This window comes from Dasypus novemcinctus, chromosome 20 (genome assembly GCF_030445035.2).
Source record: "Dasypus novemcinctus isolate mDasNov1 chromosome 20, mDasNov1.1.hap2, whole genome shotgun sequence".
NCBI lineage: Eukaryota > Metazoa > Chordata > Mammalia > Cingulata > Dasypodidae > Dasypus > Dasypus novemcinctus.
The window spans coordinates 23,546,160-23,562,008 of record NC_080692.1 but is presented as its reverse complement, the minus strand read 5'-3'; the positions used below and the strand labels follow the sequence as shown (position 1 = coordinate 23,562,008).

Below are 15,849 nucleotides of genomic sequence, written 5' to 3'. Positions count from 1 at the left end.
CCCACGCTGACTCCACCCCTTCAACAGCTCGCCCTTGGGGCAAAGCTCGCGGTGGGCCCCTGCCCACCCTCTCCCTCATCTCAGGTAATCCCTCCTTTGCTGGCCAGGTACCACCTGCCTGGACTTCTTTAATTCTTTAAGCACACCCTGCTCTACCTCACTTTGGGACCTTTCCCCAAGCTACTCCCATCTACCTGGAATTCTCTTCTTGCTCATCTCCTCCTACTTTCACTGACGATTACAAATGGCATTCCAGGCCATCAGCACATTTCCTGGGGCTGTTTGGCTCCCTGTATATTGTTGAGAACTGATTATCTCCCTCCAGGCTGGATGGCCTGGGGAGATAGTCCCTTTCCATCTCCCTCCCAGCCCTGGCTTGCTGTCCGTCTCTTGGACGATAGTCAGAGGCATCATCGTGCTGCAGATAAACACATGGAAAACAAAATAAACCACTGGAATCCTCTGCCCGACCCCTAACATTTTTTTTTTCTCTTAGTCAAAATCTGACCTTCTCTAATGACTCTATCCTTGACTGTGCTTCTGTCAAAAGGTCCCCCAAACAGCTCCGGAGACTTTCTGCAGACAGGCAGTAACTTTATACAGCAGCCCCCAAAGGGGATGTAAACACTGAAGGGGGCAGTAGGAAGATATACTCCTGATTCCTAAGAGAGCCAAGAAGAAAAAGGGAAATGTTGGAGGATTAGAGCAACGAGCTGAAGTCTCTCTCCCAGGAACCCAACCCAAATTCAACTTGATTTCCTAGACCAGCTAAGAGACCATAATCTGAAATATCTTTCTCTCTTGTGCTAAGCTCTCTCTCTCTCCCCCTTCTCTTCCCACCCCACACATATTGAAAGACATGAACATGAAATAAACACACTGGAGATCTGCCTGGTAGTAAGCTAAACGCTAAGAAAGACAGAATGAGACTGCGAGTTATGGAAAACAATTTTTCTTTCATTTTACCCAACAGCCACCCAGAATTTCTGCTACTTTAAATAAATAATAGAATTATTAAAAATCAACCTCCTTCAAAGCAACTGTAGTGTGAACTTGAACCTGAAGGCCTCTTAGACTTGAGCTACGACTAGCACTAAGATATTAAAGGAATTTCTTTAGTATCTTAAAGACTCAAGTATCACACGGGTATATTTTGGAAGGAACGTGCAGGAGAGATATGGAAAGAAATAGTACAGCAGTTGCTGCATAGAGCCCTTCACCCCTGCTATTTGCCCGGCACCCTAACTTCCTCTGGGGAGTCCCTCTCCCCTGCTGTGTGCAGGGCTGTCAGGAGCAGATGATGAACTTGAGGGCCTTGCCTGCCCTAAGCAGGATCCAAGTAGGACCTGGAAGCCACATCCCACAGCGTGCAAACGTGGCACCCGATGCCGGGTCAGGGGAGGGAGGGTCCTCAGACAACAACGGGTCCAACAGCTTCTTAGAGGCCAGGAACCTGAGGCCCCACCTCACAGGGCGGGTGGGCGACAGATCCCGGTGGGCGCCTGGGCCTTCTAGGCCCCACTCCCGGGTCAGAGCTTGTTCCATGGCATCACGTGGCTCTCTCAGGGGCTCTCAACAGACACTGAGAGGCACAAGCCACCCACAGTCCCCTACCGGTCTCTGCCTCCAGTGCTCTTCTTGGCTCCCCTCCCACAGCTTCTAGAGTCCCTGCCACTTAGGGAACGTGCACTGCCACGGCCTGCTGCCTACTGATCTGCAAGTCGGTCCTGGACTCCCAACGGGGCCGGAAGGCTCTTGAAGGTAAGGTCTTTCACCTCTCGGAACCGCACATGGTACTGAGCCAGCACAGTGGCTAAGAAGCATCAGTAGTGGAAGGGAGGTCCCCTTAAAAAAACACTCTTGTTAAGCAGATAACAGAAACATCTAGCAGATGTGCTCTTTTTTTAAAGGCCCCTTCCAAACTCTAAAGACATTACTAAATAAGGATGCAACGTCTGCTTCTCCTGGTGTCTGGACTTCCTGGAGCAGGAGGGACTCGGACACAAGTGGACAGTAGATGGCAGTCTGTCACTGCGTCGGCAGTGACCACAGAGCCAGCACTGCTGCGCTGTGGGTAAGGCGGGAGAAGCAGTGCTCAGGCGCCTCGGGCAGGTGTCCTGCTCCAGCAGGCACCAACGCCCTGCTCTGGGCAGGGATATTTCTGACGGGTGACACCTGCGTTGCGTGGCACACCCACAAACCCACCACCAAGCCCCAACCCCCAAACAACACCCATCTTCCCCAGAACCCTGCCCAGGAAGGGCTCCCATGGCAGTGGGCCTAGGCACCCAGCCCAGGTCTGGTGCTCAGTGAGGAGAGAAGGCACTCACGCTCCTGCTCTCCTGTGCGAGCGAAGGCTGCCCACAGACCCACCAGCCTGCTCCAGAGCCAGGAGGGTTCTTTGCCTCCATCTCACCAACCCACACTTCAATTGGGAACCTTACACTCCACTCCCCACTCACATTTTCCCTGCCTTAGATGGACGTCACCTGTCTGTCTCCCTCACCTGTTTGTGGGTAGGTCAGGGCCACTGCATTCATCTCTGTATCTTCTCCAACATACATCCCAGAGCCTGGGACTTAGCAGCCCTAAGAAGGATGCCTCCTGACTCAGCTTTTAAAATGTGTACCGTGTTGCTTCCTGAGTGTCCAGAGAGGGACTGGGCTGATTCATGCTCAAGGGCATCCAATTTCCTTTGGACCAAAGCCCATGTTTGCAGAAAAGCTAGGCAGGCTAAGACACGGCAGAGGTGGAAGACTCTAAAGAGAGTAAGAATGGCCTTTCCTGGGGGGCAGGCAGTGAGTACTCAAGACATCAAACTGGGACAGATGTCTAAAGGGACACAGAATACTCAGCTTTGGGCCCTTGGCCAGGCGTGTCACCTCTGTGACCCTTTTTCCCCAGGGCTGCCTATAACTGCCACTCGTGTGTCCATCCGTCCCACACATTTCTGTGGCAGACTATGTTAAAAGAGCTGGGCAACACAGGTGAACAGACCAGATCCCATTCTTCCTAGAGCTCAAAGTCAGGGGAGAAGATAGGAATGCAAACAGAATTCACACTGCCCCAGGTTCTCTGGAATAGGGAGGGAGGCTTCCCGGAGGTGGTAATAGTTAAGTAAAGATGTGAGGGATGATTTCAAGTCCACTGGTGAGTAAGGAAAGGAGAGCTTTCTAAACACAACATAGATGTGGGATATATCTGGCACTGCCATCTCCAGTTCAAGAACAAACAGATCTCTCTACCACTCCTATCATGCCACAATCACACATTCCTCTCTACATCTGAACCATTTGAAAGCATCCCCTTCTCCATCAATCAGATTCCTCTATGGGTCTCCAATTCCCATGACTTAACAATGAGGCAGGAAAGACTAGAGATCATCTAGGCCAGGAGCTCCTAACTCTGTCATTTAACAGAAGAGGAAAGAGAGACCTGGTGAGGGTCAGAAAAGTCCCATAATTATATAACTAGTCTCTGGTAAAGAAAGGGGTACAGTCTGGTCTCCCCGCTTGCAGTTTAGGATCATTCTGATTTATCGGACTGAATTCGGCTACCCACAGACAATTTTATCTATCCCACATAAACCTCTCCCTGTGCTCCCAACTTCCCAACCCAAAATCTGCCACAAATCTGGCAGGCTTGCTTCCTCAGCACTTTATAAACATGCACTCATCCATATGTTCAATAACTTATCTGGCATCACATAACTTAATTTCCTCCTCTACCACCTCCACATTTCTGTACATAAGTCTTCCAGGCCAGTACAGATACCTGGAAATTTCAGGCATGGTGAGATTTATGGAGCAGCAGAATCACAGACTATCTGAAGGACCACAACTTGCAGGCTTCTGGTTGACCTGCCATGGGGCCCATCTCCCTCTTTTTTCAGAAGAGGAAACAGGCCCATGGAGGGAAAGTGAATTTTCTCAAAGCTAGTCTGAGTCCTTTGCAGAGAGAGATGTGGTAAGCTGTTCAAGTTACCAGCTGAATGTCAGGAGAGCTGAGCTCCTTCCCAAACATGGAACACACGTGCTGGGAAGTCAGGTCACTTTGTAGAGCTCCATTTTCCTCTTGAACCCAGTGGAAGGAGGTGAGGTACACTATGAACAAAAAGGGGCAGGACTGCAAGACTCAGGATGGAATTAATTCCAGACTATGAACTTGAACATTATCCCTAAGGAATAATTTGGAGCCAGAGAGGCAGGATATTTTTAAATACCCCAAGAATATTTTAAAAACTGAGGGCTTAGACCTAGAAACAGAGGGCAGGAGAGGGTAAGTAAATCACAGGGACCTGGCTGTTATCAAACACACAAACACACACATGCACACTTATATACTCTACACATCAAGAAGAATGTCTCCCTCTAAATGTGAACAGTTGTTTTATAAAAGGTAAACACATATTTTGAGCACCTACACTACAGCAGGCATTAGGGCAGCACTTTGAATTTATTTGCACTCTGCAAATACCTTTGAGCAACAGAACAGAGCCACCTCGCACTATGGGCCTTGAAGGTATGTGTCCAGTAGTGATTCCTAAGGGAATCAGTGCAAGAGGAAGGAAGAACAAGTGCTCTTAGTCATACCCTTTGAAAGGGCAGCATCACCCCAAGAAGCCCTCTGGCCTCCTGACTGTCTGGTACTGCCCAGACCATGGCATGCAGGAGGCAAGTGCCAGGGCTGGAGGACTCTACAGCTGCTCTGCTCTCCAGCAAACGGAGCCAGAGACCCAGCCCTTCCCCCAACTTCCCAGCAATAAATCCACTTTAACTTTGGCCCCAGTCTAAATGGAGGGGCAATTGGTAGGAGGTACCTAGCCCATCAGAAAAAGCCATTTTCCACATTCTGAAGAGATAAACCTCATGTTCTCCATTCACATTCTCTTTTACTTTCATTTTGTGCAAGCTTCATCCCAGGACTCAAGAATACTGGGACCTACCACTTCTCGTGGGCGTGTGGATCAAAACCAGATGTCCAGCTCCAATCTTCATAGAGTTTTCAAGGAGGCAATTGTGGCTTAAATCAATACCCCCATTCCGGAAGGGCAGTTTCCCTTGTCAACAGAAGGGGAAGTAAAGGAGGAGGGTGGATGGAAGCAAAGACAGATCTGACACATGCTTGCCAGCAGGTGGCTAGAAAACTAAACATTTGTCTTGCACATTAAAATGTACTACCAGTAGAGTAGGTTACCCTGTGGGGTGACAGATTTTGCAGAAGGCTATTGAACCACCTCCTGTCTGGATGACATCACAGAATGCAAAAAACAGAATCTGTCAGGTGGTGGACTTGGGATGCTTCAGGATGGAAAGCTAGCATATCAACATCTACAACACAATACTGTTTGTGTCACTGAGGGCTATCAGTTAACCTCATGTAACACTGGTGTCCCTAAATGTAAGTGGCATTATTTTTAGCACTGATATAACAGCATGAAGTACTAGTAATGATACCTGCCACTCAGAATGTACTCAGACATAAACTACTCTCATCATCAATCATCTTAAAGGTGGCTGCTTTTCTGAATCAGAACCCCTGACACTGACAGGAATTGGCATGGAAGCTGGATGGTTAGCACCAGACCTACCAGAAAGCCAAACCCAACCCTTTTCAGCTTTGCACACACTGCGCAGGCTAAGCTAATGCTGTGAAAATTCTTGGCCAAATTTAATACTATGGCAAATTCTTTGCATGCCTCTCTGCCTTTGACTCATCCATCCCTAAAGATAAGAACTGGAGCTCAATCAGGGCATGCCAAGAGGCACTCTGAGTAAGGCCTATTAGTACTGATTAGGTAGGAGGATGGGGCTACCATAGAATCTTAGGAAGGCGGAGATGGAATGAGACATTACAATCTTCTAACTCAAGCTCTTCTTTCACAGATGGGGAAATCAAAGCCTGGAGAAAACCTCCAGGGTCACACAGCCACAGCTAACTAGTGACAGAGCCAAGCCTCAGGCCTCATTCCCTATCTCCAAGTCAACAGGTTTTCTGTTGCCCCATGCTGCTTAACATCCCCTTGGCCTGTGATCTCTTGAGATCAGTAAGCTACCTTTTACTCCTGTACCTTTAGCCCTGAATGTGAGAACCTTAAACCTTTCAAAATCCCTGACTGAACAAACGCATAAAGGATTTGGGACTCAAAGGAAAAAAAGTGTCTTCTCTGGAAATACTGCTAAAAAGGGAGCAATCACAACAGATCACACCAAATTTCACTTCAAAATCTGGTCTTCCCCAGCTAAACTGAAGTTCAGCTTGAGGGTTCTTGACACTCAGAGCACAGACCTACCAGTGGTTCCCAACTAAGACTGTTTGAAGACCCGAGCCTGGATGAGCACATGGACAGCAAGTGCATTCTGACCCCCTGGGGGTCAAGCAATTTCCAGCCACTTGGTATTTTCTGGTAGAATGAAAGGTTAAGTTATGGAAAACTGTCAAATAAAAATAGTTTAAAGATCTCAGGCCATCTGCATATGCCCTATGGGTTCTAAAAGGAAACCGGAAAAGACTCTCCATCCAGTCTTGAACTTAACAGAAATTCATAGACAAGGGTGAGGTGCTATCTGCACTGGCCTCATACTTCTTAAAAGCACATGCACTTCCATGTACAAATGATCTAAAGAAGTTGTCCCGGCTTTTATCCCAAGCTGGCCCACCTGCGAGGTGTCCGACCCTCATGCCTTCTGCAAGCACCTGATAGTGATAGAAGCAATAAGATGACAATCCAATCCAATCTGAGTCAGGCTCTCACATGCCACCAATGATGATGCCAGCTTTACAAATGCTGCCTGCCTCCCCAGGGTGCTCCTGTGCTCTCGTGCACACCAGCACGCATGCTCACATCCTGCAACATGCTTGTCCATGAACAGACCTTACCAGAAGCACCATGTGGGGCTCAGGCTTGTCTCTGGGAGAAGATCTGGTCCTTCTGCAATGAACCCAATTTTAAATAAAACTAAATCTAAAGCCCTAGTAAAGGTCATTCGTTCAACATTCTTGATGCCAGAAAGTGCCTGTCTCAATAATGAATAAAACAGCAGCTAGTAAGGACCTGAAGCAGGGTGGTGACCTTTAAAGACTTTCTCTGTTAGCCTCAATCCCCCTTCTCACTTCCAGCCAATGTACAGATTGCATTCCCTTTAGTTCTAGTGAGAGCACAGGAAAAGATCTGGAGCAACCTGCAGAAGACACGGCCTGCTCCTTCCCGAATGGAGAGGCAGGGGAGAGACCTGAACATCTGATACAGCTGGGAGTGAAGCTGCAGAGATGGGAAATGTTATGTAATTAAACTTTGCTGGCCTGTCCCGCCTGGGGAATGTGAGACCCATCAGCAGTGACCTCTTCCAATCAACTTAATTGGCCCAATCTCGCCAAGAAAAGCAACAGAATTGGTTTAGTGCCTCATGGAAATAGCTTAGCTCCTGCCTATTTATAGCCACCCAACTCAAGGATGGGAGCCTGACTCTGAGCCAGGAGTTGACAGCCTGTGTGAACTTCTGGGAGGACTCGGAGACTTCTTGTCCCTCTGCCTCCTTGTCTCTGGGTCAAGTGGCTGTCCCCAACTTGCTTCATCAGGCATGCAGCACTCCACAAATCCAAAATCCATGCACCCCTCTTACCTGGCAGGTTCTTACCTGCCAAGGACCTGCAGCCTAGGGGAAAACAGACCTTGACAGTAACCAAGGCTGGCTGGCCATGCTCTTCTTTTATTCAAGTCATGCCTATGCCATGTGCAATTACTACTCTTTCTCTTCTCAAAGTCAAATTTGTTTGGCCTCGTGGTCTGCATAGCTGATGTTAAACAATAAGAAATGTCTGTCTCTAATAACTAATAACTGATTTTTGAACCAACTTTCTTCTGAATAGTTCAAAGAGCTTTTATGGATACAGATTTCCATCAACTATACTTGAGGTTTGGCTACTTCCATTGTATGGATGAGCAAACTGAGACAGCCACATCAAGACTATTTTAACAACTTGCACCATAAAGGAGAAGACGTACAGATCCCATTTTTACAGTGGCTTACATTCATGCAAGCACATGTATTCAATGAGACATCCTCTTGGTAAAGCTCTGTGCTCCTAAACCCACCAAGCATCCACTGGGGGAAAGAGGAAGGAGTGTTTCTCCTTACTGAGTCATTAGAGGCACTACAATTTTACAAAAAGAAAAAGTAGGATCAGAAGGATTGGAAAACTGCCTGAAAGTCACACTGCTCCAAAGTGGCAAAACTGGGCTACTTTGTGACAACTGTCAACTCTCACTGGGTCTATCCCTTACAGAGATAAATTTATACTAAAATAAGATAGAACCTCAAGATGTCACAGCTATAATTTCATGACTTCAAAAATTCCAAAAGTCAGATAAAGTTCCCCCAAACATGCACACTCACACTATCAGAACCTAATAAAATGGGGTTCCCATGACCTGGCCCAGTGAGGTGACACACATATCATAAAAGCACACCCTTCGCCCTGCCCGGATCCAGGTGCCTCACAGCTATCTCAGGAACTCAGCCCAAACAACTTCACCCATCCCTCACTCCTCAAACAAAACCCTACACTCTCCCCAAGCCTACAGCCTTTCTTTTATCTACACTCTTCTCCATTTAAAATACACATCTGAGCATCCAAGACAATTTCCAGTCTTCCTCAGACATGCAGATTTCCTGTGAATTTCTTGTAAAAATGTACCTCCCACTTCCTCATAAAACCCAGAATATGCAATACTCCTACCCAGCCTTCTCCCACTTAGTTCTAGCCTCATCGTGTGTACACACACACACACACACAAATGCATACACATGTGCATATACACACATCTCAGTGTAGCTTTGTACTCACAAAGTATCAAAGATTAACAAAAATGCCCCATCTTCTCTGGTCACCCTTCTCCACCTCCGTATATCAAGTCTTTTTTTCCTACTACTAAGCAGGCACTGCACATGCTCGAAAACTCAAGCCTCAGATGTACCTGGGCCCTGCATTCAGACCTGGGGGACAGTACCCCCCAATTCCCTACCCTCATATCCTACAAGGAACAGTAACGCCCTCCAGCTCCCTCCCCAGCACACAAAACTATGCATCACCCCTATCCTTATGCCCCACTTTTTACAAAACCACACATATATTTCAAGTCAGCTTCCCTTGGGCCCCCAAGATCCATAAACATCTCTAAAAACTGCAGTTTTAGAAAAGGCAACTAGCACTGAACTCTCTTCCTTGCTCTGGCAAAACTCAGCTTACTAGCTGAGTCCAGAGAAGTAATTTTTCCAGGGCACTGTGCCATGCCCAAGTACCTGGCCCTGGGTTGAGCATCCAGTAGGCATTCCATAAATTTTAATTGACAATCAGTATTAATTGGTGACAGTGCATCCCTCTATTAAATAAGAGTCCCATTATACAGCATTGGACAACAGGCATCCCTGCCATGAGGCACACAAAAAATACCTCCATTCACTACGGTCTTACACCCACCCCTCTCTGTTCAGAACCCAGTGCCAATACATGGGCCTTTTCCCCTTAAAAGTACACCCCTCTTTTTAAGCCTTCTCCAACTCCCTCCTGTTTGGGGGTGGGGGGTGGGAGAGGCAAACATCAACCCAGCACCCTTTCCTACAATTGCCTCATCCCTCCATAGAGGGTCTGAACTCACACCGTTTGATCCCACTCATGCCCCAGGTGCCATCCCAGCCAATTTCCCAGTGCACACTCAAAAAAATTCAGACGGCTTTCCTCTGACACTCTCCCCCTCCTCCTTGAAAATCCTGAGCGCCCCACCTTCCACACGGGGCCACGATCCCCTCCCACACACAGCCGCCCTCCCCCACCACACCCACTGCCTGCGTCTGTGCAGGCACGCACAGGCCATCTGTCTTCAGCACACTGTACCTCTCCTCCCGCTCTGACGCAGGCACAGATTTCTCAGCGGCTACACCTATGTTCCCTCATGCTCTCAGCTCCCGCTGTTCCCACTATGCCCACCCAGCAAATACCTGGGACACACACACCCCCAAGCCCCCCAGCCGCCTCGCCACCCCGCAGCCCACAGAGCATCGTGCACCTCCTGCTCTCTTGCCCCTCCCACACACACCCTCCCTGGCGGACCCAACAGAGCACCCAAGGGTCACAGCCTCCCTCCTAGGAAAGTAGTGACGCAGTTCACACAGAATTAAACCCTTCACTTGCAGCTCCAGTACAGTCCTCACCGACCCCAAACCTTACACCCTCTCTCCAGGGCAAACACCCGCAGACCTACTTCCCTCCAGCACCGTGTACAGGCGCTGGCTTCCTTTTCTTCTCCTCCCTCCCTTAGCCTGGTCCATGTGCTTGAGCGCAAGCAGAGGGCGATCGGATTTTCTCCCTTGAATTCTACCTCTCAACTTTCTTTGTGCAACACTTCAGGAAGGAATTGGGGGTAGGAGGAGGGAGGCTGGGAATGCTGGAAATGCGTGTGTTGTGGTAGTAGGACTTCCTCCCATCCTGATGTTTGGGGCAGAGAGCTGAGATGTTTTGCTCGTTTGCCATTTGACAACGTGGAAGAGGGCAGCTCTTTATTAAAAAGCAGGTCTCCAGCACAATCTGTAGTCAGGCTGAGTTACAAACCACAGACTCCAGGAGGAGTACCCACCCCTCTTCAGGCTCTCCCCCCCTCCCCCACAGCCCCGGCCCCCTCCTTTTCACGCACATAAACAAGTCCACAGTCTCCCAGGCTCGCGAGCTCTGCAGCGCCGAGCCCAGCGCGCGGGCTGCGCCCCAGGAGCCGCCTCCGCTCGGACTCGGAACCTGCCGCCCGCCGCCAGAGGTCGAGCGAGGCGAGGCGCTCTGCTACGTGTTTCCTCCACCTGGAATCCCAGCCGAGCCACGGATCCCAGGAGCGGATCCTTTCTAGTCAGCAACCCCCCGCCCGGTTCGGCGCAGGGGCCTCAGTTGCGTGCATCTGAAGCGCAGATGAGGAACGCAGCGGCCAAACTCCGGCAAAGAAGCGGCGCCTCCTCGCCGCGCACCTACTCGCGCCGCCCGAAAGCCACGCGCAGAGTCCCCTCCCCCATCCCCTCCGGTCCCGAACCCTCAGCTCCCAAGCGTCCCAGATGCCACCAGGAGCGTCCACTCCTGAGAAGGGCGCCGGGGCCAGGGCGCAATGTGGTCCCCCGTGGGTCTCCTGAACCCGGCCCTCGCTCCGCCGGGGGTCCGGCTTCCCAGCCCTCCATCTCGAGTTCCGAGAACGGGCTCCGAGACTCGGCGAGGCAAACCCCCCCGGCCCGCCCGGCCCTCGTGCCCGCCGCTCGCCGGAGCGGAGCCCACATCTGCGCAGAGACCCAGGGTGGGGTAGCGGCGCGGTGGGCGCTGGCCCCGGCGGGCCGGGGACGCGGAACCGTTTCCGCGGAAGCTCTCGGCGGAGGCAGGGGGACGCCACAGTGCAGGTACGGGGCGCGCGGCCAGCGGTCCCAACTCCACCAACTGGGAAGCGAGCGGCCGGGTCCTGCGCTCCGCGTCCTTCCCCCAGCCTCTGCCGCCGGGGCCCGGGCTGGGGGCTCCGTGCAAGAGCCTGGCGAAGCGGGGCGCGCGCCGGGGTGAGCGGCGGAGGCACCCTCATCTCCTCTCCACTCTCTGCCACTCGCTTTTGTTACAGGGTGCGCAGGGGAGCTTTTGCAGGAGTGTGGGGGGTGGGCTGGGAGGGAGCGGTGTTGCAGAATCCCTTTCCTGCCCTTCCGCCGTCCCCGTTTCTAATCGTGGTCCCTTAAACCTGATCCCTCTCCCAGACTGGGGGCGGCTTCGCGGGCAGTCGAGGAAAGAGCGGGCTGAGGTGGAAGGGGTGTGGGTGGGTGCGGGCGGGTGTGCTGAGCGGCGTGGGTGGGGGGAGGGAGGGTGGCTGCGCCTCGGCCTCGGCAGATCCCAGCGCAAACTTCGGGGCAGTCACCAGCCGGGGAAAGTGAGTGAGAGCGGCGCCGTGGGGGTGGGGCGGGGTGCCGAGTTGGGAGTTCCCCGCCCGGGTCCGCTGGAAAATCCCCCCCCGCCCCCTATGGCTCCCCATCCCACCCCAGAACCTCTGTGACAGCCTCCCCTCCCTGCCAGCCTCCCCTTACCGTGGCAGAAGTAACCATGGCATCCGTGTGACTGTTTCCAGGGACGTCGACATGAAGAGAAAGGTGGACGCGAGCTCGGTCATTCAAAGTCTCCCCCACCCCGCCGCCGCCGCCGCCACCCAGCCGGGAAGAAAGGGAGGAAGGAAAAAAGTAAAGGGAAGAAAGTAATTGCGCCGGGCTCTCTGGCGGGGGCCGTGCGCGGAGCTGCTCGGTAGGGAGAGGAGCCTTCAACTCTGAGTCCCGTGAACATAATCTGCGCGGTTATAACCAGCCAACCCGGCCAGATGGCTCCGCGCTCAGCGCCTTAACCCCTTCCGCGCCGCGCTCCCGCCCCCGCGCTGCTGCGCCCCGGGACCTCGGTCTGGGCCCGGCTGGGGGAAGGGGTCATTTTCTATAGTCCCTCTTAAAAAACAAAACAAAAAACAACAACCAACAACAAAAAAACGAAGCTTCTAAATTAGAGGTGCTCCTCAGTAACCCCAACCGCCACTCCTGATATCCCTTTTAGATAACCAGGAGAAAACGAAATATTCGACTTTTCGCTCTATTTTACATGTTAATGTCTTCGGTCTGTCCGATTTGTTCTTTTCCTTCAAGAATGTCTCCTTGATCTTTTTTCCGGTTTATGGGAGGTTTTCCGTAGAGGGCAGAAGGGGCTTTCTTTGCCCCTTTCCTCAGGAGGCTTGGGGCTGTGGTGCAAACCCCTGCTCCAAATCCCGGACCCTTCCAGTTCCAGATTCCTCCCCACCTCCTTCGTGCCCACCCATCACTCCTCCCCCCGCCCCCAACAGGAACACTCCTGAGGGCACTCGCTCCCCAGCGAACTCTTCGCTCCGGGGTCCAGCACCCAAAGCTTAGTGCAGTAGGTCAAGTTAGAGAGGTATGGGGGGGGGGGGGGGGGCGGCGATCAGGGAAGGGATGGCTCTGTGGGGGGGGGGGGGGGGAATGGGGGGTGGATAGAAGCTTCCATTGCACCCAGCTTGCAACTTCTCTCTACGCCCGCCCCTTCCTTCCAAACTAGGATCTGGCCCTGCAGCTGCGCACCCGCCTGCACCCACCAGTCTGCACACATCGGACTGGGCGGGAAGCCGAGGCAAGCAGCAAACCTCTCCGTAGCTCCTGGAAAAGAGTGACACTCGTTTCCCCACCTGTACGTCCACTGCAGAGAAAGAATGGCGTGGGGCAAAATCTCTTACTTTAAGAGCTGGACTTTGCAGAAGAGTGGCTGGTAATTTTAGCTGTCCCTTAGACCCCACTTGCTCAGACTCGTTCTTCACATTTACGGAGTTATTTTGCGTTCGCCCATTCGCCATCAGAAGTGGGGGGAAAGCTCACCTAAGGAGGACAGGAGCATTCGAGAGCCTTGGAGAGGAGTTTGCGTTCTCGCTCCCCCGTTTTTCTCCCCGCGTCCTGGCATGGGGGACCTCACCGCCAAAACGCCCCCTCTTCCTCGCCCTCTCCGACACTCCTTCCCCACCTTTTGCCAGGGCTTTTGTACTGGAGCGCGATTGCGGAAGGGGGATAAGTACCCCGTCTCCTTCCAGCCCTGCCCTTCCAGGTGTCTGTGCTCACTACTTTCCAGCCAGGGTCCAGGTTAAAAAAAAAAAATTCCTCGGAACCGCTGGAGAATTTGATCAATATACCGAGAAGCGGAAAGCACCAGAACTGCGCCTACCCCATCAGGCCAAACCAGTCGCGGAGAGAGGCCGCGCGGGCGGAGGCGGAGGGGAGGCGGGAAGACACCCGGAGTCTGGGGACTGCGTACTAGATAGATTGTACCTGCCTCATCATTATCCTGGCTGATGGGGACTGCCACATCGAAGACGGCCAGAAGCGCCCACCGAGGCCCAGGGGCGTCACGTCCCGCGGTCCCTCGGAAGGGTAGGGTCCTTCTTCAGTGGTTCCCCCGCTGCCCAAATACCGACGTCCTCCTCCGGCCCAGGTCAGGCTGCTGAGCTGTCCCCTCCAGCCCGCCACACGGCACCATGAAGGCTGGGGCTGGGCGTGCTCCGTGGGCTCCTGTTTTCTTTCTCCTCTGGCCCGCCTCCGTTCCCTCCCCCACTTCCCGCACTTACCCCCCTCCCTTCCCGCCGCTGTCAAAGGAGGGATTCAGGCCCCGGTTTCAGTTCTATGGGCCGAATTCGAGGGCCTCTTAAACTCCGGGCCCTCGAGCTCGTTTTTTTGAGCTCCAGATCCTCCGTGAACCAGAAGATTGAAGGGGAAAGACGTGGTTGGCTGTTCCTGCAGCGAGGAAAGGGTTAAAAACATGTGCGGGCTGATCGCCGGCAGCTCCTCCGTCTCGGGCACTCTGGAGGGAGAAGGGGAGGGGGGGGGGGCAAACTTAAATTTGAAAATTTAGGAAAAAAGAAGAAAAGGCAGCAATGAGTTGACGCCGGGCTTTGTCCTGCAGATGCCTCTCGCTGACCCACCGTCTCACTTTGCCCGGGTCTAGGCGATCACAGGACGAATTTGTATTGTTTCCCTACTCGAGGGGGTTTTGTCTTAAGCTGGTGGGTCTGTCTTTGCGTGCAATCAACACGCCCTGTAATATGAGAGGTGACACCTTAATCTTGCCAAATATGTGCTATGCCTTTGGAGGGGGGTGAAAGGGGGCCTGAAGGAAGGAGAGATGCAGAGTGAGAGAGAACCAGACTGAAGCAGAGTGAAAGATAACTTATTCTCAGACGGACTGGTTTCCCAAATCGAGAGAATTTGGCCCTTTTCTTGGTGGAAACCCTTTTTCAGGCAGTCTCCCTTGAGCAAGCAAGCAGCCTTTGCCTTTACTGTGTTTTCTTTCTACTTCAGAACTGAAGATGGTCTCTTCTCTCCTCTAAAGGGGACTAGGGCTGACCTGCTCCCAAAGGCTTCCAAAGGACTGGCAAGGTGATACCAGAAGAGTAGAACACGGGGACAGCGAAAAGAGTAGACAGGTGTGTGCTTTTTCAAAAAGACAAAATAAAAGTCTTTATTTTATCAAAAAAAAAAAAAAAAAGAGAAAAAGAAAAAGATGATTGAATCTAATGTGGGGTCACTCTGGAATTGCAGAGCACCATGACTTCCAAGCAAATCCGTTTGTCTAAATATAGGGGTTTTGTTTGGTTTTCTTTTTGAATGAAAGCCCCTGGTTGTGTAAACAATTAAAGCCAAAAGCAGACCTGGGCAGGCAGTAAGCTGGTGAATTTCTGCCCTTAGACAGTCCTGAGTCTCAGTACCAAAGCCCAATCCGAACCAAGGTCCTTTTCACTTAGCTGGTGATTGCCCCTCTTGAAGCTCTCTCCATGGGCACAGCCTTGGCTGTCCATCTGCTGACTGTATTTTTAGGTTGCCGGATTTTCTTTTTCTCTCTGCTGCATCTGAGGGTAAGACCCTAGCTCCTGAAAGTGGTTTGTGTGAGCTGAAACCAGATCTAGTGTTTGAAAGCCCCCTTTAAAACTCTCTCCTAAAGCAAAATCTGAGAGCCTGCCTCCTGCCCACCCTTATCTTTTGCAATAGCACCACTGTGTGGTTGAAACACTGAACAGAAACAAAATGGAAATGTTGAGATGAATTGCGCCTTTACCTTGTGAAAAACAGCATTGTTTTCCACTCTGTTGCAGTTGAGTGGATTGTATGTGTGTGAAGGGGTAGCCGCCGTGGGGGAGGGGGTCTCCTACAGTAGCTGCTTGTGGTTAATTCACTGTGACATGTTGACCAAGGAAATGAGAGAATTGGGCTGATTGGCTTCCAAGAACCCTTTTCTCTATGACCGTACATGGCAAAG

General features: G+C 51.7%; 1 protein-coding gene across 1 annotated transcript in view; it reads right to left on the bottom strand.

Annotated features, from left to right (window-relative positions):
* The window catches only part of NTF3 (neurotrophin 3), a 67,285-nt gene extending 54,505 nt beyond the window's left edge, over positions 1–12,780 (bottom strand). The window contains exon 1 of the mRNA XM_004485017.5: positions 12,090–12,780. Coding sequence (XP_004485074.2) covers positions 12,090–12,107 — 18 coding nt within the window. The 5' untranslated portion in view covers positions 12,108–12,780. The remainder of the gene's footprint in view (positions 1–12,089) is intronic.
* Positions 12,781–15,849: the final 3,069 nt, after the last annotated feature.